General features: G+C 39.9%; 1 protein-coding gene and 1 non-coding gene across 10 annotated transcripts in view; both read right to left on the bottom strand.

Annotated features, from left to right (window-relative positions):
• The window catches only part of LOC104934965 (ELKS/Rab6-interacting/CAST family member 1), a 120,332-nt gene that overhangs the window by 78,357 nt on the left and 15,840 nt on the right, over nucleotides 1-26,135 (bottom strand). For 5 of the 9 annotated variants that reach the window (XR_003464318.1, XR_003464319.1, XM_027291945.1 and 2 more), the window contains exons 5-13: nucleotides 15,600-15,856; nucleotides 15,331-15,502; nucleotides 11,706-11,780; nucleotides 10,789-10,944; nucleotides 8,371-8,538; nucleotides 8,076-8,243; nucleotides 5,114-5,251; nucleotides 2,993-3,133; nucleotides 960-1,100 (exon numbers count right to left, since the gene is read on the bottom strand). Coding sequence is in view for 6 of the 9 variants with exons in the window: in XM_027291945.1 (XP_027147746.1) it covers nucleotides 960-1,100; nucleotides 2,993-3,133; nucleotides 5,114-5,251; nucleotides 8,076-8,243; nucleotides 8,371-8,538; nucleotides 10,789-10,944; nucleotides 11,706-11,780; nucleotides 15,331-15,502; nucleotides 15,600-15,856 (1,416 nt within the window). In the remaining 3 variants the exon portion in view is untranslated. Of the gene's footprint in view, nucleotides 1-959; nucleotides 1,101-2,992; nucleotides 3,134-5,113; nucleotides 5,252-8,075; nucleotides 8,244-8,370; nucleotides 8,539-9,829; nucleotides 9,923-10,788; nucleotides 10,945-11,705; nucleotides 11,781-15,330; nucleotides 15,503-15,599; nucleotides 15,857-26,135 lie in introns of all 9 variants that reach the window. The other 4 variants (XR_003464317.1, XM_027291944.1, XM_027291946.1 and 1 more) reach the window with 1 other exon arrangement.
• On the bottom strand, nucleotides 16,481-16,553 carry trnak-cuu (transfer RNA lysine (anticodon CUU)). The gene has a single exon. It is a non-coding gene; the product is annotated as a tRNA-Lys (tRNA).

Raw genomic sequence — 26,135 nt, 5'->3', positions numbered from 1 at the left:
AAGTTATAACCAGCTTAGAGGTTAGAACAGCTGTGTGTGTTTCCCAGAAGCAAATGTTGCTCTTGGGACAGATTGACTTTGTGTGTGTGTGTGCACACGCCTTGGTCGCACAATACATAAACCTTATTAGTTTTGGAAGTGCACAACAGTTTTTACAGGTCTTTATGTGGAGAGGAAATGTTTGGGTGTCTGATGATATTATAAGAAGATCTGGGTGGAGAGAAGAGAAAGAGAAAAAGAGAGAGAGAGAGAGAGAGAGAGAGAGAGAGAGAAAGACAAATAAGAAAAAAAAACATCACGTACACAGTGTCACATGCTCAGTGTCAATCAGTTCACACACTTCAAGTCTTCAGTCTTTTTTCCATCCATAGGAACAGAAAGAGACTAAGAAATAAACTCTGATGAGAGAAACAACAGAGATTCTCTGACACACACACACACACACACACACAGAGGGTGTGGTGGTGCTGCTGCTGTCTTCTCCACTCTGTGAAAATGACTGTAAGGCTGTCAGCAAGCCGTCACACACACACCATTTTATGGGCTGCTGTGTGGGAGAGAATATGTGATATGCAAACACATGCGCGCGCACAAACACACACGCTCTCACACACACACACAGCCAGTCATCTGTCTTGGAAAACAGTTAAGGGAAAACAAGGAAGGGGAGAAAGAGGCGAGGGGCTTTAGTTTAAAATCCTTTTTGTGTTCAGTTGTGTTTGGGTCTGAACAGAGTTTCAGATTATGGATGTTTTAAATTGGTTATGTTGTTCATCTACTGTATCATGAACATCATTAACCTTAAAAATAGTTGGTAGAATCATTTTAGTTCACTGGTTTTTATGTAACCTACAGCATCTAATTCAGATGCTTCTATAATCCCTTATTTCACACACGTTCAGCTAAAACTAAATGTACACTAGAAGACAAATATTCTAATTAAAGTTATTCATTTTAACCTTCTTGAGTTGGTTCTCTAGTTTCACACACTCCTCTCTCTTCTGCTCCAGGTTGATCTCCAGACTCTTCAGCCTGTTGTCCTTCTTTAGAGTGGATGAAGCCAAAGAGGAAGCCTTTTCCTTCAGATCCAACACTGAAGTCTGAAAGAAACAGACACACAGAGTGATGAAGGGAGTCAACACGACAACTTCTTAGAGCTGGACAGTGTGCAGCTCTACTGAAGTGACACAGGTGTCTTTTTTTCTATTTTTTAAAACTTTTCCACTATTTGATTGTTTACCAAATTTATTTACTTTATTTATTTTTTGGCCAACTTGAGGATTTGTTTAAAATAAATCATCTGATGCCTCCTGTCTCTTGTTCATTTGGGGATTCTATGAAAGGTATATGAATCATCCTCCCTACACTGTTATGAGACTGACTCTGTCCCATGTTCTTCAAAACCTTTTCCCATGACCTGTCTCTTTTCTCACTCTTCCAGCTCAATCCCTCCATCCGTGAAGTCTCTCTCCCTTTCTTTTCTGGTCTTTTCCTCTTTTGGTAGGGCCGGTGAAACACAAACCAACGGGACCAGAAGAAGAGACACTCAGACGTGTAATTTTACCCTTGACTGACAATACCAACTCCAGACTACACGGGTCATCATGTTTGACTGGGCTTTGGTCAGAGAAACCTTGCTACTTTCTCTGATTATATTTAGGCACATATATATTGCTGTTGTCAGACAAACCCCACATCTGCGTTCAGCAGTGTAGAAAGGAATGCTTGTTTTCTCCGTGACTTTTCCCATGTATTTCTCAAATTATATAATGAGACTGTAACAGGTTTTATGAGCCCGCAATCACTAAAATTAGCTGAAGAGTTTATGTTAAAAAAAAAAAGAAGGCAGAAATTACTTTTGACATGTGCATTGATTTTTGGATGTATTTTCTCCTTTTAAAAAGATTTTTTTGAATACATGTATTCTCTTTCTTACTGAGAGATAAATGAGGAAATCAGCACCACCAAATAATAAGATGAGGACAGCAGACAGTTAGCTTACCTTAGCTTAGCCTGCCAATATCTTTAAAGCTCAGAAATTAACCAGGTATCTGGTTTTGTTTACTTCTCATAAAACTGAAATGTAAAATCAATTTGTGGTTTTATGGGGACTACCTGTTGGTTTCACATTTTACGTATAAACAGGACAGCGGTATCAATCTTCTCATCGAACTCTCGGCAAAAAGATAATAAAACCCAAAATGTCAAATTTCTTGAAATAAAATGATGCTACAAAGTCACTGTTTGTCCTGACACAGCTGAGGACAAACTGCATTTGTATTGCATGTTGGTGTGTGTTTACACGTGCACTTGTGAAATGTATCAATCTGTATTGAGACAAACACACCTTTTAATGTAATAAATCCTGGCTAACTAATTATAGTATAACCAGTTAACGATAACTGGCCAGTTGGACTTCTCTAAGCTAAATATGGTTTAAACCCTACTCTCATCAGTTTCAGATTTGGTGCCATATTTGTTGACATTTTAGTTCTGGTTTGACATCTGACCCTGTTTTCATCCACAGTTTGATTCTACAACTGACTTCTTATTTGACTCTTTGAGTAACTTGTAAACACTAGGTTTACACCTGTTTATGCCTCCTGAGGGACAGCGTGTTAAAATACATTGTTTTGCTAAATTTTGGTTTTCCTGAAGAGGTTAATTGTTACTTTCCTACTGTGCTGTCTAACCGCTGCAGGAGGAATGAAGCAATGACAGTGCTTAAAAATGCTTTGTCATCCTTTGTCAATCCCTCTGTCTCCGCTGTGGTGCTTTATATGAATCACAAAGGAAGAAGAATTTAGCACGAATCACTGTTTTCATTGGTTGTGAAGCATATTGTTGTCAAGGAAATGTGACTGTTTATCGCTGTTGTCCTTCAGTGTGAGGACTCTGTGAGGACCTGTTCTATAGAGATAGATCAATCACGATTCCTTGACAGGGAGGCAGAGAGAGTGTTTTTCTGTGTGGTCACATGTGTCTTCTCTACCTCACGGTCAGCCAGGTCAGCCTGCAGCTGGGAGACTTTCTCCCTCAAGTCCTTAAGCTCCTTCTTGCTGGACTCCATCTCGTCACCCTTTTCTCTTTCCTCCCTCTCCCGCTGCTCCTTCAACCGCTCAATGATTCGCTCCTGGACAGTAAGGAGGAGGAGAGGAATGAGGAATGGAAGATGGAACACAGAAAGAGTCCAACAGTTATTCACAGTCACTCAATATCAAGTTTCTATACTAATAACACTCACGTTAAACTTTATGTAGATGGCAGCTTTGACAGGATCTAACAGCCAACAGTGATTTTAGACACGTAATACATTCTGGCAGTAGATGTAATATTCACAACCACTAAAACACTACAGACGCTCTCCAAGCTACAGAAAAACACACCCGCCAATTCAAGAAAAAGTAAAAAAAGTTCACTCACACAAAAGTAGCACAAAAAAGCCCAAAGAGTGTATGTGCTGTGCTGTGTGTGCATGTTCTTGTACTGTAGCTCTATCTTTGTGAGGACTGATTAAGAGCGATTTAAAGTGAGGAGATTTTTTCACAGGTTCTCACTCCTTTAAAAATCTGTATTAAGACTAAGATTTGGTTTAAAGTTTGCGGTATTATTCTACAGATTATTTCCTTCATTAATGGATTAATCGTTTGTCTATCAAATTTAAAAAAAAAAAAAAAAATTGGGAAAATTCCTAGAGGTGAAGGAGCAAATCATCAATGACATTTGAGAGGCTGGAACCAGTGAATGTTTGGCAAAAAAAAAATATATATATAAATAAATAATTGATTACCAGAGTAATAGGAACAGCTGGTGATTCATTTGGGCACTAAGTGATGAAGAGCCAATTCTTTAATCTCTATTAAGAATTTAGTTTTTTAAGATTAAGGTCGGAAAACAGATTTAAGGTCACAATCTGCTAGCTTTCCGTTCTGTGTCTGTGCTGGAAGAAATCTGGTGGTTTGACACAGCGCTGGCACTGTAAAATGGGAAACACAGTGGATCAAATCGAGCCACACAACACTAACTTGTTATTCCAGCCATGATTTGTGTTGTCAGGTAAAGTTAAATGACTTGCCCACAGACATTCAGCTTACTTTCTGGTTTGCCAAGATATCCTGTTGCTGTGATGTTAGCTGTGGTAGCAGGAGAGTTTTGAGTGCTGTGTTTTAAGGTTTGATTGCTCACATTTGTTACATTACTCATTGTGTCACAGTTTGCTCTATATCATGGCATTTATCATGATGTTGGAGTTCTCCAGGATCACTTACTCACCTTAAAGAAAAGGGTTTAGGAAAGTAGTTTTAATGGTTAAAATTAGCACTGAAGATGTTATGCATAACACTGAAGCATAGCACAGGGTAAAATACTTATTTCTGTTTTGCTTTGAAACGTGTGTGACGTGTGAGAGGAATGATACAATAAAGAAAGCGAGCGATGGAAAAACAGAGAGGAAGAAGGAGAAAAATTAAGGATATCCACGGGCACCAAAACAAAGAGAAAAGAGGGAAAAATCATTTGAGTTTAGTTAAAGTCATCGGCCACCTTTTGCCTGCCAACACTCACACATCTAACTGACACCCTGAATATTAGTCACTGGACAATTAATAGGCTCGTTTCCTCTGCGTGTGTGCGTGCGTGTAAAGGAGATTAGGTTGGTAACACAATCGTACTTTACAGTACGAAAATAAATTCTCATCAAACACTTTAAAGTGGTCCGCTGGGGTAAGTGTCAATGATTCGTTTCCCAGAATCAAGGTCGAGTCCTGACTGTGGAATAACAGATCATTAAATGGGCGGTTGAGGGTTCAATTCCCATGCTCGGGACTGTTTTAAGGCTTTGGTACCTGACAATTTAGACCAGGACAGTGTGGCTGTTGGTTTTTCATGTTGGATGGTTTCTATTCTTTTATGAATACAGGCTGTGAAAGATTTAATAATGAAACAGCCAATGTGATTATTGGTTCATTTCCATTCATCCAGAGTCATCTGGTCATTGCGTGGGTGGTCGGCAGTGTTGCTCATGGTGGTTTTATTAATGTAACCTTTCTCTGTGATTGACCTGAGGTTGACCAGGATTAAGTATGTGTGTGTGCATGTGTGTGTGTGTTTATACCTTCTCAGCAAGAGCCTCCTCCAGTGTTCCCAGTGCTGTGTCAGTGTTTGAGGTGTCTGTCTGTAAAGACTTGACTCTGTCTTTCAGGCCGCCCAGCTGTTTCTCTTTATCCCTCAGCTGATCCTGCAGGTTCTCTATCTACAGAGAGAGAAAAGGAGAGAAAACCCTTATAAATAGTTGTTTATGATGCATTATTCACTTAAATCATCAAAGAACGATCTTGTGTTGGCAAGTGTCTTGGCTCTCAAACACTGTAGCAACTGTTTGTAACGAGAGCCCAGACAATACTGGATTTCTGCAGACGAACGCCAAATATAACACTTAACTCAGCTGAAAATTTGTTTTCATAAAAACAAACAACAACAATAAATATAACAAAATATCTGTGAATACAACTCAAAGACACAAAACTGCAGCTTACAAAATAAAATAACTTAATGTCTGCATTTTATTTCATGTTTCCTTCCTCCTTTAAAATACTTCTGCACCTAAAATTTCTGTTTCTTGCAATCCAGACTGCTGTAACAGCAACAAATACATCACTGATAAGTGAAAATTGTCTTACAATATCAGTATGGCCAATGTAACCATCAGCCTCTACAACTGTATTTGTAACAAGACGATTTTGATCATTTATTTGATGTTTTTTCATTAAGATCATCACCACTGATTTAAAGTGAATCGAAAAATGAAACAAATCTAACAGTCTAATAAAGTAATTAGATTACACATACTCAAACATTTGTCTGCCTCATTCTAAAAGCAACAATCATTAAAAGGCTGCTGATAATATATTGTATATTACATATATATTGTGCCACTGGACTGCTCAGAATCTATGCAGCACCTAACGGTTAAAGGAGCCCTTTTTCCACGCATTAGTGTCACTGAGTATGTTTCTCTGACAGTCAGTAAACAAACATACACACAGCTTCACTTCCACTGTGATCCTTTGTGCTGCTGTGATTCAATCTGGAGATTTTCAACCAGTCAAAATGGAGGCGCTCTGCTGTCAAATACAAACTCTCCTCCCTAACTTCCTAACTTTACCACCTTTAACCCTTTCACCAAACACACAGTCTCCTTTTTACCTCCACCTCCTTCTCCCTGCCTCCTCATATTTCCTCTCACAGTGATTTGGTAGCGGATTAATTTTCTGTAAAGCACAAAATCAGCAGAAAACACCGAAGGACTCACTCGTCCCCTGAGCCCACAATGAGCGTGTGTATATATTCATGCGCGTGCATGTATGTGTGTAAGAGAGATTATAGACAAAGATAAGGAGTTATGTCAACTTTGTGGTATTCATTAAAAAATGGATGGAACAAAAGGTTGAACTAACGAACTGAGGAAAAGGAGAGATGAGAAGCTTATGTAATGCGGTGTTGAGGGTGAACTCGAGCTGTAAAAATCACAAAATGTTAGTCGCACTCTCTTTCTGTCTGTCTGTCCGTCTTTCCTCAGCTTTGCCAGAGAGAAAGGAAATCGAGCGATTGACAACCCGTCACCAAAAAGAAAAGAAAAAAAGTCAGATTGGTATGTAACCTCTGACTCCACTGCAGGTGAGATGCACACGTTTACAGTACCACAGAGATTGTGTGTGCGTTCATACAGTAAAACATTTCCAGCGCCTCATTAATCAACTGCTCACCTGACAGCTTGACTGACAACTCCTCCTCACACACACACACACACTTGACATTGAGAGCCAGGGAGTCTCTTTGATGCCGTCTGCACTTCCTGAAGCTGACAACTGCTGGATGCTGCATATACAGTATTTACAAACCCACACACACACGCACACACACACTCAATGCCTGCCAATTTTAGACCTAAAGTCATCTGTGATAATGAACAGGAACACGTTTAACAAAACAAAAACCGGCTGACGCTCCTCCTCCTATGTCCCTCACAGAAAATTACATTTAACAACAAAGAGACAGGGATGATGGGAGATCAGAAGAATGCCTTTAAAATTAATTCTTTGCACTCACTGTAATTTTCTTCACTGCTAATATATAATGACAGGTAAAAACATGAGGAAACACAGAAGAGGAGTAGGATGAGGGGGACAAAGTGGAAACAGAAAGTATTTTCTTTTTTTTTTTTCACATGCAAAAAGGAAAGAAATGAGGAAATCATGAGTGCAGATTTGATATATATGGAGTCAGCAGCATCTCTGTCTCCTTCTCAGACTGGACTGTATTCTATTTGAAGATGGCAGAGGTCATCATTTATTGAACAGGAGGAACTCATTAGTATGCAACTGATTTCAAACACACTCTGTCTCTCTCCTCCCCCTCCCTGTCCTGCTTTATGTCTGTCTGCTTGATTGTCTCTATCAATTATCTGCTCACACTCGCCTTTTTTTTTTTTTTAGAAGTGACAACCGGAGGTACGGAGAGAAAAAAGGGGAGGAGGTTGAGACCCAAAAGGCTGGTAATGGAAGAGTTTAACTGGATTCTTGATTTTTTAATTTGTTACCCTTCATCCATCCAACCATCCATCTAAAATCAGTGTGGGTCTATGAGTGTGTGTGTGTGTGTGTGTGTGTGCACCAGATAGCAAAGACAGGAGCTCACTCCTGCCCATCCATCTAACTAACTGATGGCGTTACCATAGAGATACACACATACAAATGTACTGAAAAGTGGCCAAAAAAAGCACCTGAAACTCTGGCTGCCTGGACAGTATACATGTCTGTCTGTGTATCTTTCTGTCTGCCTGCTCACCTGTCTGTCAGTTAGTCCATGCGACACCCTGGTTCAGCTCCAAAACTACACACTGTCTTACACCCCCATCTAGTGGTTGTACTATGACATGACAACATCACGTTCTGTGTGTTTGCTGCTTTCAATGAATTGCATGCGTCATCCATGAATAAATCATCTAAATAAAAGCTCTTTTACCCTCTTGTAATCACTATTTCAATACAGCCTGTTGAATTGTTTTTTTCTTTTACCTTCTTCTGCAGCACATTAACTTTGCGTTCCTTGACGTCCAGCATGTCTTTGAGGTCGGTGATCTCTCCATGCTGAGTACTTTTCTCCTCCGTCAGCTCTGATATCTGTTGACTCTTTTTAGAAAGGAGAGATTCCTTTTCTTCTAGACGCAGACGAAGCGCATCCACCTGTGCACACACACACACAATTAAAAGTCAGTGAAATAAATATCTATAAACCAAAGATTTATTTTCTTGAGATAAATAATGGTACCATTACATTTAGCAACAAGTACTAGTAGAAGAGTAACTGTACCTCGGTCTGTAGTATAGCGGCTCTCTGTTCCTTGGCAGTGAGTGACTCCTTGAGTACATCCACGTGTTGTTTACTGTCAGAAAACTGATTGTTTAGAGTTTCCAGTTTGGTCCTGAAAGCCAACAGCTCACTGTCCTTACGACTCAGGTCCTGTTTAGCCTGTTCTATCTGAGTAACGCACATATGACATGAGGAGAGAGGGGGAGATAAAAAGAAGAAAGAGCCAGTTACAGCGTGTACAGTGTGTATTGCGAGTGTCTTTCTACAGTGGCTACTGTGTTACTTTTTGCTCAGGAAGCTGTGAGTTTGATCAAGACACATTTAGGACTATAGGACAATCGTTGGTTCTAATTTCCCTCCTGGAAAGCAAACAACAGTTAGGCACATCTCAGCAGTCATGCAGCATCACACACTACACTATATATACTGTACTTCCCAACTACATTTTGTACTGTACAAGAAAGGCAGGGTCAATTCTTTTAGTTATCACAAAATCATTTTAAAAAATGGTTTCTTTGGCCTCCTTCTCCTTTACCTGCCTGCCTGTCTAATGCTAGATGAAGTACTAGTTAGCATTTAAGGAAGGATTTTAGGGATTGGGGGGGGGCTCCCTAGTAAACAACAATTTTGTGTTCACCTTTTCAAAGACAGTTCTTCAAGTTGATACTGTTCAATATGTTTTAGGATTATTTACAAGCATAAAGAGTCATTTGAATGTAGGAACTAAAACTCAGCTTTTCTCAGAGATGTTTGTGGCCCCTGATTTAGAAAAATCCTAGATCTGCCCCTGCTTTGGCATCTCAATGACTGGACGTGTATTTGTGTTGCGAATTTAACATAACAGATAAAAAGAATGGACCCAAACCACACAGGGAAATCAGTAATACAGTATAAAAACCTCTGCATACTAATCCAAGTCACTAGTTAAGAGGAAACCTCATGCAAGAAGAAAGAGAAGCAGGTTATAGATATGCATGAATTAGCAAAGCAGGGCTGGATTCTCAGCTTTAAGTCTGTAACTGTACAGCTCAGACTGCTAGAAACAACTATTACTGCGACTGATCATAGATGGAAATGGGAAGTAAAGATCTCCTAACCAGTTCACATTAAAGCACATAAAATCATAAGAAAACAAAGGGACGATAGCATGTGACAGAATGACAAAATGTATTTCAACAAAGTGGATTTACCGTTTTACTTTACTACTCTCAAAATTAATCAAGATTTGGTGTTTGCTGCTTTGAGTGAGCAGCGAGAACAGAGAGTTATAGTTGCTCACTGCTGTCTGAACACAGTCACAGTACAGGGATACCACTGAGAATCTACTAAAGCAGCAGCTATTAGTCAACCTGGGAGATAGAAACGTCAGGAAGTGGGAGATAGAAATAGAAACAGCAAGAAACGTAAGAAAGAAAGAAAGAAAGAAAGAAAGAAAGGAGCACAGAGCTGTCTCTCTTACTGCAGACACCTCCCGCTGGAGCTCATTGGCTCGTTGCCTTAGCTCCTCCTTCTCTGATTGGCTGTGCGTTAGCTCTTCCTTCAGCTGCTCAACCTGGCAGGAGAGGGGTGCGTCACCATGACCAAAACAAATCAGCCACCACATTCGTTGGCCATAGACTCTGACCTCATGCGGCATATCTAAACACCTCACATGCTGCAATAATGCATGAAAATACCTACTGTATCTTACCCTGCATCAGTACCATACATGAGTGTCAGGGAGTGGCACAGTTTTAATGCCCTTTAATTTTAATGCCCTCCATGTCATAAAGTTTGACATGAAGGGCTTCGTACTAGTCGTTAATAGGTGTTCCTGTAAAAACTTGATTTTCTCAAGTTTCCAGGACCCAAGGGGCACGCAAAATGGCTGTGTGCATTTCTCTGTGGATTGAGCATTTACAGACTTTCACAGTATTTATATAACACCTAGAACTATGTTACAATTCAAATATGGGACCTTTAAAGCTGTTGCTTCAGAGCTGCACAGCTAGTCGTAAATACATTTTAAGACAGCAAACATGTTGATAATGTGAGTCATTTAGAGGATTACTATAATCATATCAGAATTTATGCTGACAAAAATCAGAGCAAGAAAATATACTGTCTTTCTCAAATATGAGCTACAAAAACAAATACATTTCGAGTCAAACAAGCAAAAGAAAAAAACAAACTACTGACTTCCCGAACTGTCTCGTCTCCCCCCAACATGACAGAAGTAGTGGTTTGTTTTAATGAGCGTGGCTCCCACAGTAACCTTTTTGTTCTTGACATTCAAGTTGTATCCGTCAAGTATAAAAAAAAAAGTTGAGTTACTTCTCAGTAAAATCCTGCAATCTTTCAAAACACTGAAAGAAAAAATGTTGAGACAAGCAGAAGATGAGGTGTGTGTGCACGTGTGTGTGTGTGTGACTCTGTCACCTTGTTCTTCATGAACTTGGAGTGGGATCTGTACACCTCCATCTGTTTGATCTCCTCCTCCCTCTCCTCGCTGCTCAGAGCACCATTGGACTTGAGCATGTTCACCTCCTCCTCCAGCTCTCTAATGCCGCGCTCCATTGAGCTGATCTTCGCATCCTGGCAGGACATCAACATGTTCATGTTAAAAGGAAAGACCGGGTGTGATTTACTGTACCTGGGATATAAATATTATCAGAAAATGAAATGTATTCCTTTGGTGTTTCTGACACATGAGCAGAGCTGGAAGTTCAATCAAAGAAAGTCCATATGAAAGTTAACTTCAGGTAGACTGAGGAACTAAGGAATGACTCAGACTGTACATGTTGTAGGCAGGAAAGGATAAGACTGAAAAAACTGAATTTACAACCTTGATCTAAACCATCTGGTTTAAAGAAGTGTAAACATGAACATTATGAAGTAGACGACAAAGAACTATGTGAACATGTCTGCATTTGTCACCCTTTAACAATATTTACGAGGCTACTTCCTGCAACAACTTCCCGTTAATGCTATAATTTTGCAGTGAGAGCTGTATTGAGTTTGTGTTTAAATATCCAAAGTGCATGTTTATAACAGATATCAAAAGCAGTAACTGCTTCATAGTGTTTACTTTGGGTTATGTATCATGATTCATAATATCGAAAAAAAACAGCAGTATTATTACCCTTATTAATAATAAATATAGTCCCACAATACTAGTTATTTGAGGCTGATATCTGATATTAATATATCAGCTGACAGCAAATCTTTTAACATGAACAATCTTCATACATATCCCTAAAATGTGTTTTTAGACATGTATCATACTATGGGCTTATGGTGATTCTGATTTGATATAAAGACACACATTTACATGAAATAATCATCAACGCATTTACCTTCATTTCGATGACTGTCTGCAAGGCCTTGGTCTTAGTTGATTCTGGAGCTGCTTCGTATCTCCTGTGCAGCTCCTGAGGGACACAGACACCATGATGGTCAGCAGATGGAGACAGAGAGAGGGGCACAGGGGGATGGAGCGAGGGATGAGGAGGAGAAGGTCGTGGGGCAGGACAAGAAGCGACAGCAACTGACTGAAAGGGATGGAGGGAGGGATGGGGAGGAGAAGGTCGTGGGGCAGGACAAGAAGGGACAGCAACTGACTGAAAGGGATGGAGGGAGGGATGAGGAGGAGAAGGTCGTAGAGCAGGAAAGGGATGGAGGGAGGGATGAGGAGGAGAAGATCGTAGAGCGGGAAAGGGATGGAGGGAGGGCTGGATGGCGGGTGTAGGTCGTGGATCGGGAACAGGGAAGGACGGCGAGCGCTGGAGGGAAGGATGGACAGAGGAGGCGATGACAAAAGAGGGATAGTGGGGAGGACAAGATGAGGGAAGGACGACGGGATGGACGGAGTGTCGATGGGAAGAAGGGGAAGGTACAGGGAAGGAGGGAGAGGGAGTCAGTGGATGATGGCGCGAGGGGGAGAAATGAGTGGACGGTTGGAAGGGGGGAGAAACGTGGAAAGGAGGCGGAATAGGAATAGAGGGAGAAACGGGAAAAGAGGGAGAGATGGGGAGGGAAGGGGAGAGCAGTTTCCCTCTCGCAGAGGCATTGGCTTTTAGCCTCCTTGGGTCGATCCGTCCATCCCACATCCTTCAGACTGTGAGGAACGCCACAAGCTGAGCTCAAACTGAGATCAAATCTGACAGCCCGAAATGGCGCTAATTTGATTAATTAGTTCCCAGCATTAATGCTCAGAGGGTCAAAAGAAATTTAAAGTGGTGTAGAATATTAAAAAGTCCAAATTAGAACAAATAATTCAGTTCAAATAAAGAATTCCGGTGTTATGGCTTTAAAATTTAACTACAGAGAACCAGTTTCAATCTCCTACAGCAGCATCCTATCAGAAAACAATATCTAACACACATAACTAATAAAAACCCTGCAAGACCTTGATAGATCTACACTAGATTTCTCTTTCTAAAATTCCCAAAATTCTCCACAAAAAAAAATCCAGTCAAATTTCTAATTTACTGAGCTCCACACAATGGAAATCCTATCTGTCTCGCTGCTGTTACCACATCACATCTCACGAGTCAAATGAAGTAAGAGTAGGATGAGGGAATGAAGGGGGAGTGTAGATGTAAAGGCACAAAAAGAAGCAGAAAGGACAGAGGATGAGTATGAGAGAGGGAGGGAATGAAAGCAGAGGGGAGGACATAGCAGTGATACGCATCACTGCTTTTCTTTGGAGAAAATACACTTAGAGGCTGACAAAGACAGTTAATGTATGAGCCAGGGAGCACAAAAACACACATATGTGAAAGGAATAGTAGGGTGCCATCGCTTAAGGCGCTTACATAGTCACACTGTACACACACAGATTTCTTGTTTGATAATCACTTCCTTTTACAGAAAAAATTACAACTGATTCAGCCATTTCAAAAGTATGGAAAGATAGAAAGGCCGTAATGATTCAATCTTATGAGCAAAAGGATTTAGAATAGTTCATCACTACTGAATAAGATAACATCAGCCGCCATTGATCCCCAGAGAGGCACAAGGGCGGAAATAATCACAGATGAATGGAGAAAATAAATAAATAATAAATAAATAATAAGAGATAGAGGTATATCAATAGAAATAAAATAGAAACTACACAAGAGTAATCTTTTATTTACTAGGAGCATGCATGCTAACAAAGCTTCCCACTACAACTAATACAACAACCTATGAATACAACATTGAAAGTAACTGTTAATTCACATTTGGAATAGTTGTTACTTTCATTGTACTTTTCACCTCCCTATAAAAAAACATATTTTTTAGGGGAGGGGATCATTAGGGGCTAATTAAAAAGGTCAACAGTGTATGCATACAGTTTAGGGACCTTATATTAAAATTAAACAAAAACAACACATTTATACTGCATGCAGAAGGCAGTTGCATGGGATTAGCATAAAGTCGGCATGTCTGTTAAGAGGAGACTTGAGATATCTTGAAGAGAGACCCCTTTCCTTTCCATTGCCAAAATTTAGCCTAACTTTTTACCATTATTTAGACACATATTTACCAATGATGTCTAGTTTCATATGATACAAGACACCATCTTCACTTTTGCTTTAAAATAAAGCCTGCTGCAGCCTTTGAAAGACAGTAATTTAAGCTGAGGACATCAGCACTGCGCAGCATAGAAGAGGTCAGTCATACTTTCTGAGGTGATACTAGTTCTTCCTAGCATGATAGCCAGTCTATAGCCCTTTTGTGAATCCAGTTTGCTTGTAGTTAGATTTGATGGTACTTAGGTTTCACTCAGTTTAAATTTAAGTCAATTAATTGAAGAAAAAAAATAGGCATTTATATTGTTTCCATAGGGAAGTCTCACTTTTACTGCTGAACCTTGGCACTCCACTAGGAACACTTTTGAAAGATTTGGACAATCTTGCTTTCTTTTTAGCTGCAGGACGTAGCAAGGCCTGTTAATTAGTGAAATGAACAATGTCCAATAAGAAGTGTCAGCACTTCAGCGGGAAGTCTGTGAGACAAATGCGCAATAGACACTTCTACATTATTTACTACTGTGAGTTTTTCACTTTAACCTGCAGTGAAAATATTTTCCCAGATATTGCATAATCTGATTCCAGCTTTCCAGAGGTGTTTTCTGCGTTGCAATTAACAGTTTGTTTGTTGTCAAACACTGTCAAAAAAAAAAGCATAAAAGCTGTGCAGCACACTGATGCAATGCGAAGCAACATGAGCCATTAAACCTTTTCTGGAAAAGATGACTCTCAGTCATTTGCTGCCTATAATACATTTAATGATGAATCACTGTGCATGTGTGTGTGTGTGTGTGTGTTTTTCCCTCACAGCTATAGCCGATGGTGCTGAACAGTTGCCTGCCTAGTGACTCTTGGAAAGTTAATGGTTAAAGATAGATATTATTATCAGACATACATATGTTGTATCGTGTTTTCCCTTTAAAATCAAAAGGTAAAAACACCATCTATCCTTCTATCTATTTATGCCATTTACTTATTACTTCAATCATTGTTCAAAGTATTTTGGACTCTTTATAAATAAAACATGTGTGTTATTGCATAGTTATTGCTTCTGAAAATAAAGTATTAATAAATTAATTATTGCAAAGCATCAATGGTATTGTGTACACTGTCTACACTTTATTATTTGTTGTCCATTAACAACATCTTACCACTTGAGGGAGCTGTTGTATGAAACAACAAACACGGTGATGAGAATTACAACAGAGTGAGATGTTAGAAAAGAGACAAAGCGAGCATGAGAGAATAGACAAAAGAATAAAGTGTGTGTTGATGTTTCTGTGTTGTATTAAAACTACATTATGAGCCAAAAGTGGAAGTAGCCAAGGGCCTTTCCTGGATATGACATGGTTTGATTTGCACACACTCACATCTGGCTGTACACAAAGACACACTCCCTCACACATGGGAGTGCTTGAAAACATTTTGTTTCTTCTTTACCAGTTACATAGACAAACACACACACCTCTCTGAGTTGTAGCATCTCCTTATCTTTTTGCTCCAGTAGGCCCTCCAGCTGGTGGATGGTCATCTCAGCATCGGCCAGTCGCCTTGTTCGTTCATGGTCCTCCTCGGTTGCCCGTGACGACAGGCCTTTACTCTGCAACATTTCCAGTAACTTCTTTATGGATTCATCCCTGTTAGAAACAGATAGATTGAAAAAGTTCAAATGGGAGCAAGACATCCCTGAAATCATGTATCTTAGTAAAATTTAATATTGCTGTTTATCTTTACCTGGCAGTTAATGTGTGTTTCTGTGTGTCTATCCTCAGCTCCATTTCTTCCACAGTCTTCCTCAGGAGGAAGAGCTCTTTGACCTGCCGCTCATACTCGCCATGGAGGCGCAGGAAGTTCTCCTCTGTCATTTCCTGAGGCGGGATGGACTGATTTCCGAGGAGACCAGACTCTGAGTAATCGGATTGGAAAAGCTGGTTGAGATCTCGCTGGATTCTGAGCTCATCTTGTAAAGCCTGGATGGTGCACTGAAAATGCTGGAAGGAGAGAAACAAGTTCAATTTAGAGTTTTAAATGCGAGGGTTGGATGTTGTGGTGAAGCGGCTGAGAAACAGGGCTATAAAACATTTGCAGAGGTTGTTAATCAGCAATATCGACTTAACTTTTATTGTGTCAGAAGCTGAGATTTTGGGCTTTCCAGGTTTATAGCCCATATGATGGCTAGATTATTGACCAGACACTGCAGGAGACTGCCCAACAACCCTTGCGCCTGGCTGCTCAAGGCTTTTAGTTCAATGTGGTCAAGTGGCTTGTGGTAATTTGATTGTAAAAACGTGTTGTGGTGTTGTGACATTGGGCGCTGCTTGGGGGCATCTGCTGCAGTATTCATAGAAAGGATACCATTTTTCCATCTTCTTTTATGGATTTTTTTCCTTTTGTTTCACAGAGACAGCTCAAGAGAGGCAGGGAATGGGAAGAGAGAGAGAAGGGGGTGACATACGGCACCAAACAGCAAGAACTCCGGGCCGCAATCAGAAGTTGGGCTGTTGTGTTAAAAACTAATCCATTAGTATTTGGGAGGGACGCTCTTCAAGGTGAGCTTCTAAGACCACCCATTCCGAAACTAAATTTCTCTGAACTGCTCAACCTTAAAAGGCCAACGCCCAACGTGGGGCTCGAACCCACGACCCTGAGATTAAGAGTCTCATGCTCTACCGACTGAGCTAGCCGGGCTTGAAAAGACAGAAGAAATCAGTAAAATCAGAGAGAGAGAAACTGGCTGACAGCATGCAACACCTGTATGTCATCTTGTGTGAGTGAGCTTGTTATTAAAGTGTGTTGGCAGCTTAGAATCACTACCATCATGGCTGAGGAAGACATCAGAGGACTACCCCTGAGAGAGAAGAGTTTAAACCGTCTGTGTGTGTTGTCACTATGATGTTCCCAGGCTTCTTAAAAATGCGTCACATATGACCAGAACAAGAGCCAGGTCACTGCCACATGAGTCAGGGAGTATTTTAAGAGGTAAAAAAAATAAATACAGGTTGCAAAGTGCTGAGAGAGAAAGTGCATGAAAGTGGGCAGGAGATTAGAAAAGAAAAGAAACAAAGAAAGTAAAGCGGTTAAATAAAAGACAGAGATGCCATCGCTCCCTTGCAGCTATCGTTAATCAACACTGACGAGGGAAAGAAGGAGATTAAAGGTAAAGGGAAAGAGACAGATGAGGGAGACAAAACAACTCTTAGATTCAGGAAGAGAAAGGAGAAGAGAAAAAGAAAAGCAGACAGGGATCACAAATACACTGTATGCTCGCACAAGCAGACACTCTAAAGAAACAAGATGACAGGTAATTATATAATATCAAAGCAACTGTCTTTTATGATAGCGCTGCTTTATGTAGCTTGACAGCCAGCACAGCACATCTCCTGCTTTGTCTTGTCCACTTCATTTTTCTATTTCAAGTGAGAAAAATGTAAAATATATATATATAATCCACAAACATTTTTTTATATTTAATCCTCTTCTCTCCTTATTGTACCACATTGTGTGTTTGTGTAGGTGAGTGGGCTGGTCTGCTGCTGACTCATACAATAGCTCCTCACATACGCATGTTGATGGCTGACTCTGACATTCGTAGGACTTTCCTTAAGAAGAAGAAGAAGAAGCATCCTCTTCATATCATAAATATTCCCTCTATGGTTTGATCCATCTGTCTCCATGCCAAATATGATTCTTCTCTCAGACATGCAAACACTGACCCACCCAAACGCTGAAAATGTGCAAGAGTTTGCACAAAATTTCACTTCTCACAAATCTCACAAGCTTTGGTTAGTACATAAAGACAAAGTTGATTTACCAACGAAGATTTTAATTTCTGATTATTTGTCCTGAGCACTATCTAAAGAAAAATACAAACAGATTATTTGTCCTGAGCACTATCTAAAGAAAAATACAAACACGTATGGATTCCAATTTCCCCAATGTGAGAATTTGCAGCTTTACTATAACTACTTAATGCTTTTGGATTTTTTGAGTCTTGCTGAGATAAAATAAGCAACTGATTACAACTACTTGGCCACTGGAATTGGCTTATGTTGTAATTTTCTTGAATAAAACCTTTATTTCTGCTAATGTTTCATTTTATTCTTTAGTTTAAATTAAAATATCAGGATTGCCTCTAAATTTGCTTACATGTTTACACGGTTTCTTTCCAATTCCTTCTGAAGTTTAAATGTATGTACCATATATATAAGTTCTTGTCCCTTTGTCTAAGCAATTAATACATTGATAGTAAAAGTAATCAGCGGATTAATTGATGTATGTTATGAACATAAACAGTATGTATACAGAACAAACTATATGTGTGCCACAAGGACAGACAGAGACAGAGACACACACACACATGCTCATTACAGTAATGCGAATAGAAAAGAATATATTTTGTGTGCTTTTTAGAGATAGCAGAAATACACACGCATGCCTGCAGCCATCATTATATACTGCAAACATTCAGAAAGACACACACACACACACACACATACACATACACAGACATCAAGCATCCAAAAGTATGTTGGAGTTGCAGAAATAAATGTGCATACACACACAAAGCAGACACAGAAATGCAAATCAGTATGTTTCTGCATGAAATGAAAAGCAAATACAGTACGAACACACACACAACTTCAAAAGGTTACATATAAAGAATACAGAATCACACATACACAGACACGCACAAACACAGGCTTGTGCCAGTAACTCCCCCCCAACACACACACACAGCTGGAATGTAGAGCAGAGAAATGCCAGACCACGAAAGAGAGCGAGAGAGACGGAAAAGAGGGAGTGAAATATAGAAAGGAAGCAGGCAGAAAGAAACGAAAACAGAGGGAGATAAGGAGAAGGCAGCGAGAGAAAAGTTAGAGGAAACAGTGTGTTAATTGTGTCCAGCAGAAATACAGTAAAAGGAGAGAGCGAGATAGAGGGTCAGAATACAAGTTGTGTTTTTCTTCTCAGTTTCTGCTGAGTCATTCTTTGACTCCTTCACCTTTGACCCTGTCAAACACTTCCTGACAGAGGGGGCCGAAAGGGTCAGCCGCCACTCAAAACAGAGACAGAAATGCAAACACTGGAAACATGCACACATATACTGCACACATTTACATGTACAGTACATCATGTTACACTTGCAACAACACTTAAAGTAAAACACATAGAGGAATCTTATATTGAAAATAAGGTAATGATATTTCATCACTATGTTTACACTGCAGTTTGTAGTTTACTTTCACGTTCAAATGATAAACTATCAGGAAAGAGAGACAAATTTAAACCGTGTACAAATGTGACAAACACACAAACAAGAACACAAATCAAGATGACGAATCTTCCCTTCAGATATCTGAGGGAGGGACGGATTAATTTATCAAGCTGATGTAAACAAGTGCAAGATGGAAAATGATCTTGATCCCAGTGATGTTCAACAAATCGAAACTTGTGAGTTTGATTAAACAGTCTTCATATTTTCTTACTAGGAACATTTGGAAGTCCTGTGGCATATTGCAGGATGACAAGGTATACACACTGGAGTACAGCAGACTATACTGTATCAGCGGAGACAGTGTGTCAACTCTTCAAATTTCACGAGGACTGCAAACACTGTGGAAACCACAATCTGCAGAAACCACTGTGACGATTACATGCACTTTAGTAATCAGGTTAGTCAGAAAACAGATTTTAAAGCTTTAGCAAACCTGCAGGTAGAGATCAATTAAGGAGTTTTAATTATTTAGGTTTCTATCACTACAACATTAGCAGCAACTCTGGTTATGAAATAAATAAATCCTTAACAAGTTGCTAATAAGAAGAGTCATCAGAATCCATTTGTATTTTGTCTGTTTTTTTCAATTTAGCCAACATCAGGAACAAATGATTACAATAAAACACTACTATCAGCTGTGCTCAGTTCTTGTTTCCCAACATTTGAACTTTTAAGTAACACACTGGTTTGCTTCATGACCACAAAGCTGACCTGAAATGGATGCAAAATTATCAGAATCAGAATCGAATGTCTCTTGAATGAAGTCACAACCTCCACTCAGTTCAGTACAGCAGTGGTTACAAATGTTTTTTTGCCTTTACCACTTACAGGAATCACCACAATACAGCAAGTGTCAAAATAGTTTTTAGTTGCATGGGGGTTCTAAATGTGACCTCATGATCTGATCATGACGCTTCTTCAGCTGAATAGTTGGATTAAAAAAGGGCTTCTCACAGCTAGTTGGAATATACTGGCAGTGTTGGGAAGTAACCGATTGCATGTAATCAGATTACAACTTACAATTTATTAATAAACTATTTATTAACTATTAAAAATGTGTAATACTTACACTGTCAGCAATTATTTGATCACATTTTTGATTATGTCTTTAAAACATGCCAATTTTAAAATTATGATAACCAATGTTTTATTAGCCGTCTGAGGTCTATAGATCTTGATGGGGTAAATATTATGTTAGTCCACTGGTCAAATGCACTCTGAATGGTCGACAGACACAACCCAAAGCATCATGGGACTGCAAGTGGACAGCTAACAACCATACTAACGATAACAATGGTTTTCAACTTGGAAAAATTGATAAATGATCACAGGAGATTGGTGGTATTTGATCTGATCACCTGTAAATGCTGAATAAAAAAGCAAAATGAATTTTTGTATATTAATGATATTCAAACAGAAAAAAGGAATATTTATAGTACATTTCTTAAATATAAAGCAATCTGACCTTGATTATTTGATATGTTACTGTATCTTTAGAACCAGAAAAACATACACTCAAGAGAAGAGAAGAGAAGAGAAGAGAAGAGAAGAGAAGAGAAGAGAAGACAAGAGAAGACAAGAGAAGACAAGAGAAGAGAAGAGAATATGGTGACAATTTTTCCATCCACTCGTCATCCCCTCCCCCTAGGCCGCTGCTCATCTGTCGTTCAATATTAACCATCTCTCCGTTATTACTCCTCCGTCTCATCCCTCGCTTATTCTGCGTTCGCCGGGTGAGTCACGCTTACCCCATCTTCCAAACAGACACACACTGTGACAGAAACACAAACACAAACACACACACACACACAGTGCACGATAATGCCTACACGCACACATAATGTTAGAGGCAGCGGTCATGCTGTTTGTGTGTGTGTGTGTGTGTAATGACCGTGAGCTGTTTGAAAGCATCGCCCACTCAGGCATCAGACAACAAGCAGATTAACGCTCTCTGTCTTTTTCCTCTGAGGATAAAGGTGGAGGATGTAGAAGATAATGAAGAGGAGGAATGAGTGGAAGAAACACTAGAAAATCCTGTTTTTTTGAAAGGAGAGCGAGCTGATGGAAGAAAATAGTATCAGGGTGTATAAAAAGGTATGCATTAAAACACAAGAGTAAGAAAAGAATGGGTATGGATGAAAAGAGAGGAAGAGGGAAAGAATAAAAGACAGAGGAAAGGGGAAAAGGCGACAGTGAAGTCTTGACCCTAATGAGTCACTGTGAGATGCAACATCAGGGTCAGTAGTGGGTATAAAGAGTGAGAGGAGAGGAGAAAAGAAGAAGAATCAGTGCAGCTGTCGCATTTATTTAACACAAACACATTACAGTTGGATAGACTTAGAGAAAGACTGGTATATATGGATAGATTTTAGATGCAGAGTAAAAAGAAAGCAGCAGAAGAAAAAGGGGAGTGACTGCCCTGTACTGCAATTCTGTTCATTCCTCACCAAGTCTTCCCAAACTCACTCCTTATATGGAAAGACATGGCTACCACAGGCCTCCACTCACAAATGCAGGGAGAGAAAGTGGAGAAAGTGAAGAGAGAAAATCACAGCCTTGTAGGACAGGAGGGGAAAACTAACCCGCTCTCTCCTTTCAGTTTCAAATCTCTGCGTTTCTTTCCACTATAAAATGAACACTGACCCTTTGTGGAAAAAAAAGAGCAGAAGGAAAATAAGTGTTCTCCCTCTCTCTGTGCATTAAAGTTAAAGTTTATAAGACTCCCGAGCTTGGAAGGCTCCTCCTCTTTGCTCTGCCTCGTCCTCCTCTCTTTCTCAGCTAGGTTCACTCCAAGAATCTTACACTTTCTAATCCATTCATTGCTACTCCCCTACCTCCCAACCTCCCTCCGTCCATCTGCTTTTTTCTCCCCTGCCATCATTCCCTGTATTTACCTTACTCTCTCTTCCTCTCCATCCCTCTCTCTTTCTCTCTCTCACCTATCTCTTCTTCCTGACTAAATAAACACACAGGTTTGTGGACCATCTGTTACCGATGAGCGTTCATGTGTGAAAAACACACACACAAAACACGCCCAATACATGAACGCACACACAAACACACACACAGAAATAATAGTCGCATTAAATTAAGTATTAGTTTGGATTGATCTCCTAAAAAAATGGGGGACAGTCAGTGTCAGAGACATGTACATGAACTTGTACACACACATATACAGTATGCTGGCATGAGCACACACAGAGGCACACAAGAGAGGAATAATGAGTCATGGGTTGATGAGCAGAGGATGTGCAGACTGCAGGCAACAGAAGGAGGAAGGCACGGTAGGCAGAAACCAAGAGATGATTGTCAGTGTATTTTAAAGAATGTAGTATCGTGTATCAAAGGCAAGTTGGGGGAAAAAAATGGCTTTTTAATATTTTGCTGAGCATGCTTGTCTTCTCCAGGACTGTCCTGCACCATATTCATCCAGTCAAACACATTCACACTCAGATCTGCACAGTCCAGCTTCAGTCTCTCCACAGCTGACTGTAGAACAGCCAGAGTTTAAAAGAAAAACTCACACACGGGCAATTTCAGGCTCTGTTGTCTCTTTCTTTGGTTATTTCATTAAGTCTGAATGACCAGCCATTTTACCAAACATCTAATGAAAGGATGGGTTCCTAAATGATCACTGTGTCTTCATCTGATAGACACAAAAACATAAAAATCTGTCAGACCTGACAAACTTGGGTCTCATTTGTTGTAGTTTTGGCCATCATTGTATCTCAAATAACAACATAAGAACACCCAGCATTGTGCTTTGCTCTTGTACAGTTTCTATTTTTAATTCTCTTCTCATTTTAGTTTTATATAGCTCTTATTATTTCTTTTTTTATATATTTATCTGTACTTCTGTTCTCGTCCTGCTCCAACCGTCGCATTCCCCTTCTGGGATCAATAAAGGCTTATATTATCCTATCTTATCTTAGCGTACTTATCCAGATCATTTCTGAGAACTGGAAACACAACACGGCAAAAAAAGAAATCAGAACGGGGATGAAACATAAACAATCATACAGATTAGTTTAACCATCAGATTAGTTCAAATTATTTGCAGTGTCAAACAAACTAAAACTATCTGCCATGTTCAAACACACAAACACAAAATGTGCATGCTTCCCAATCCAAACTTGAGCTTCTAATAGTTAGTTAGTGATTATCACCAACATCTAAAAAAATAAAATAAAAAATCTAAATTGGTCTAAAAGTCCAAAATCTAAAGTCCACTAGACAGAGACATACAAATGATTTCAGGACATCCTGATCTTCTTATCATAAGTTGAGTGAAATGATTGGTCTAATATCCAATGACTAAGTCAGCTGACTGGCCTCATCAAGGAACTGAGAAGAGACAGCAGAGATTGCACAGATGTAGATTGAGAGTTGAAAAGCGTGACTCTTTAGGAATGTACAAAATGTTTGCAGAATCCTTGCGACAGCGTATGTGCGTGCATGTGTGTGTCTTCAGCCTTTTCACTTTGACTTTCTTTCGATAAATCCTTCCCCTCCTCTTCCTCTGCCTCATCTGTAACTCCCTTTCAAGAGATTTATCCAAGTTTCACTTTTTAAACACAAACACCCAGCAGCAGTTTCACCAAAAGAAAAGCTACATTTCAATTCAGATTAAATGTTAATCTCTGAATTCTCTCAAACCTTTGTGTAATTCTGTGCTACCTGTTCACTTGCTATGGTTACGACTGATAAACTCCCCAAAGAAAGAGAAATCAGCATTATCACCAATTTTCCAAATTCTCTTCTTTCTCCATCCCTAACTCCTCTCTTTAAATCAGTCTGTCTGTCATCTTTCCATCCACCCTCCCTTTCTTTACCCGGTTCTCTCCCATCACATCAACATCCATCAGTCTTTCCATTTCTCCACATTGCATCTGCTGTTTTCAGCTCAATTCGTCCGTGCCATACATTCATCTTTCCTCCTTTCCTCCCTCCTCCTGGCACTTGTCCCCAGGGCTTCAGTTTGATCTATCCTTCTTATCCACTTTCCTAATTTCCTCCTTCTTCCAGTCGACGTTTTACACATCTTTACATCTCGATCCATCTTGGTGATCCATTCCTCTCCATCCACCCCCACCTCCCGCCGTCTCTCTCTCTTTTACTCAGGTCTATGCTGGTGCACAGATTGCCAGGCAAAGCATTTTTTGCAGCCAGCTGGCAAAGAAACTTCTGCTGGCAACATTTTTTTCTGTACAGTAAATGGAAATCTCACGCAGGAAACACTTGGCACCGTCCATTTCTATTGGATTCGAACAAATCTGAACCCATGAGGACAAGCTTAATGCCAGCTTGGCATAATGAAATTAGAAATGGAAGATGCTCAGTTCAAATCCAGGTATAATAACACTAAGTGCTGAGCGGTGATTAGAATTCTTTACTCAATCAGCACATAAAGTGATTTACAGTTTATTTACAGTAAAATATCTGTGATGTGTTTTATCGCTGCCTTTTGTCTTTCATTCAGAACTGTAGTTCCTTATTTAGTGTGCTCATCTACAAACAAGTGAACAAATGTCTTTGGTTATGATTAACTTGTGGTGTGATGATTTAACATTTCCATGGAAAATATCAGACTTCTGATGGCACCACACATTAACCTCAAGGCCTGATTTACTGCTCATAGATCGGAAAATATACTCAAGTGCCAGTCTGTGTCTCCGTCTCTGTCTTTCTCTTACTCTGACGGTTTGATCACAAGAAACGAAAAAGACAGAAGGATGACAGGGGTAAGGGAGAGAAGAGAGGAAAGATCTCATCTTTCTATCGCTGTCATTCCACCCTCGACCTAAGGGAAATTGCCACCCAGGTGTAACGGGCACTGTGTTCACCTGCCTGTTCCGATTAACCTCCTCACACGCACACAATCACACTGAGAGAAAGAGCTGACAAACCCACAGATCTTTTACCAGTGTTGTGTAGGTTTGCCACTCTAATTTGAAGAAGAACAACACAGATTCTCTGGGTTAAAGAAATGTATATGTTTTCCTTTTATACTTTTATTTGATAGAAACAGCTGGAAGGAGGCAGCGAGAGAGAGGGGACAAACCTGGGAGTTCATAGCAATGAGCTAACCATACATGGGACACACACTCCAGCAGCTGAACCCATATACACATATATTTTTGACAATTTAGTTCCTCTACCAATATGATGATATAATCTCCCTGAACCGGTATCAGCCCATAAAACCCTTCTAACAAACTAAGAGCTATCACACTGAGATTCATGTAAGAGGAGAGAAGTTTTCTCCCTCTCTGACAGACGCACAAACTCTATTTCCAACCAGCACCTTGAGTATTAGGTTAAATAATTGAGGAGAATGCAAACACTGCAGCAGAAAAAGTACAACAGCCGCTTTCTCCAACACACACGCATAAATAAAACCTCTGACGTCATACCACTGAACCTACCATTTCTATAAAACATGCTGAAACTGTTGCAAGCAAACAAAAACAAAGGTGCTGGATAAACATAGAAATTGTACACGCAGTAAACCTGCACAGAAACATACATGCATGTCTGCCTCCGTGTGCACATATTGTATACACACGTGCAAACAAACATACGCAATGATAAACATGCAGGCAACTGTGCAATTTCCACACACACAAACACCTTTGTGTATACAAAAAGATCAATTGTCCTGACACACACGTATAAGCCTGTCAACAAACACGCAAGGACACAGATTCCTTCCTGGTACAGTACTCTCTCTGTCTCTTTCTCTCGATTACAAACAAACACAGCTGGCAACCAGTTTCCCTAAAAAAATGTGTTCAAATTAAACTGATCAGTCACGCAGATACAAAAATACAGTATGTGTATGTGTACATGCACAAACACACGCTCACGTACACACAGAAACACCTGATGTATGGGAATAAACACAGCCCTCAAACATGTACGCTGTCTCACACAGTGCTGATGTCACATGGCTCGCCTGGAGTACAGTAGATGATAGATTGGATCTAGCAGCCCCA

The sequence above is a fragment of the Larimichthys crocea genome, chromosome XX (genome assembly GCF_000972845.2).
Source record: "Larimichthys crocea isolate SSNF chromosome XX, L_crocea_2.0, whole genome shotgun sequence".
Taxonomy (NCBI): Eukaryota; Metazoa; Chordata; class Actinopteri; family Sciaenidae; genus Larimichthys; species Larimichthys crocea.
This window is presented reverse-complemented; position numbering and strand designations above follow the sequence as displayed.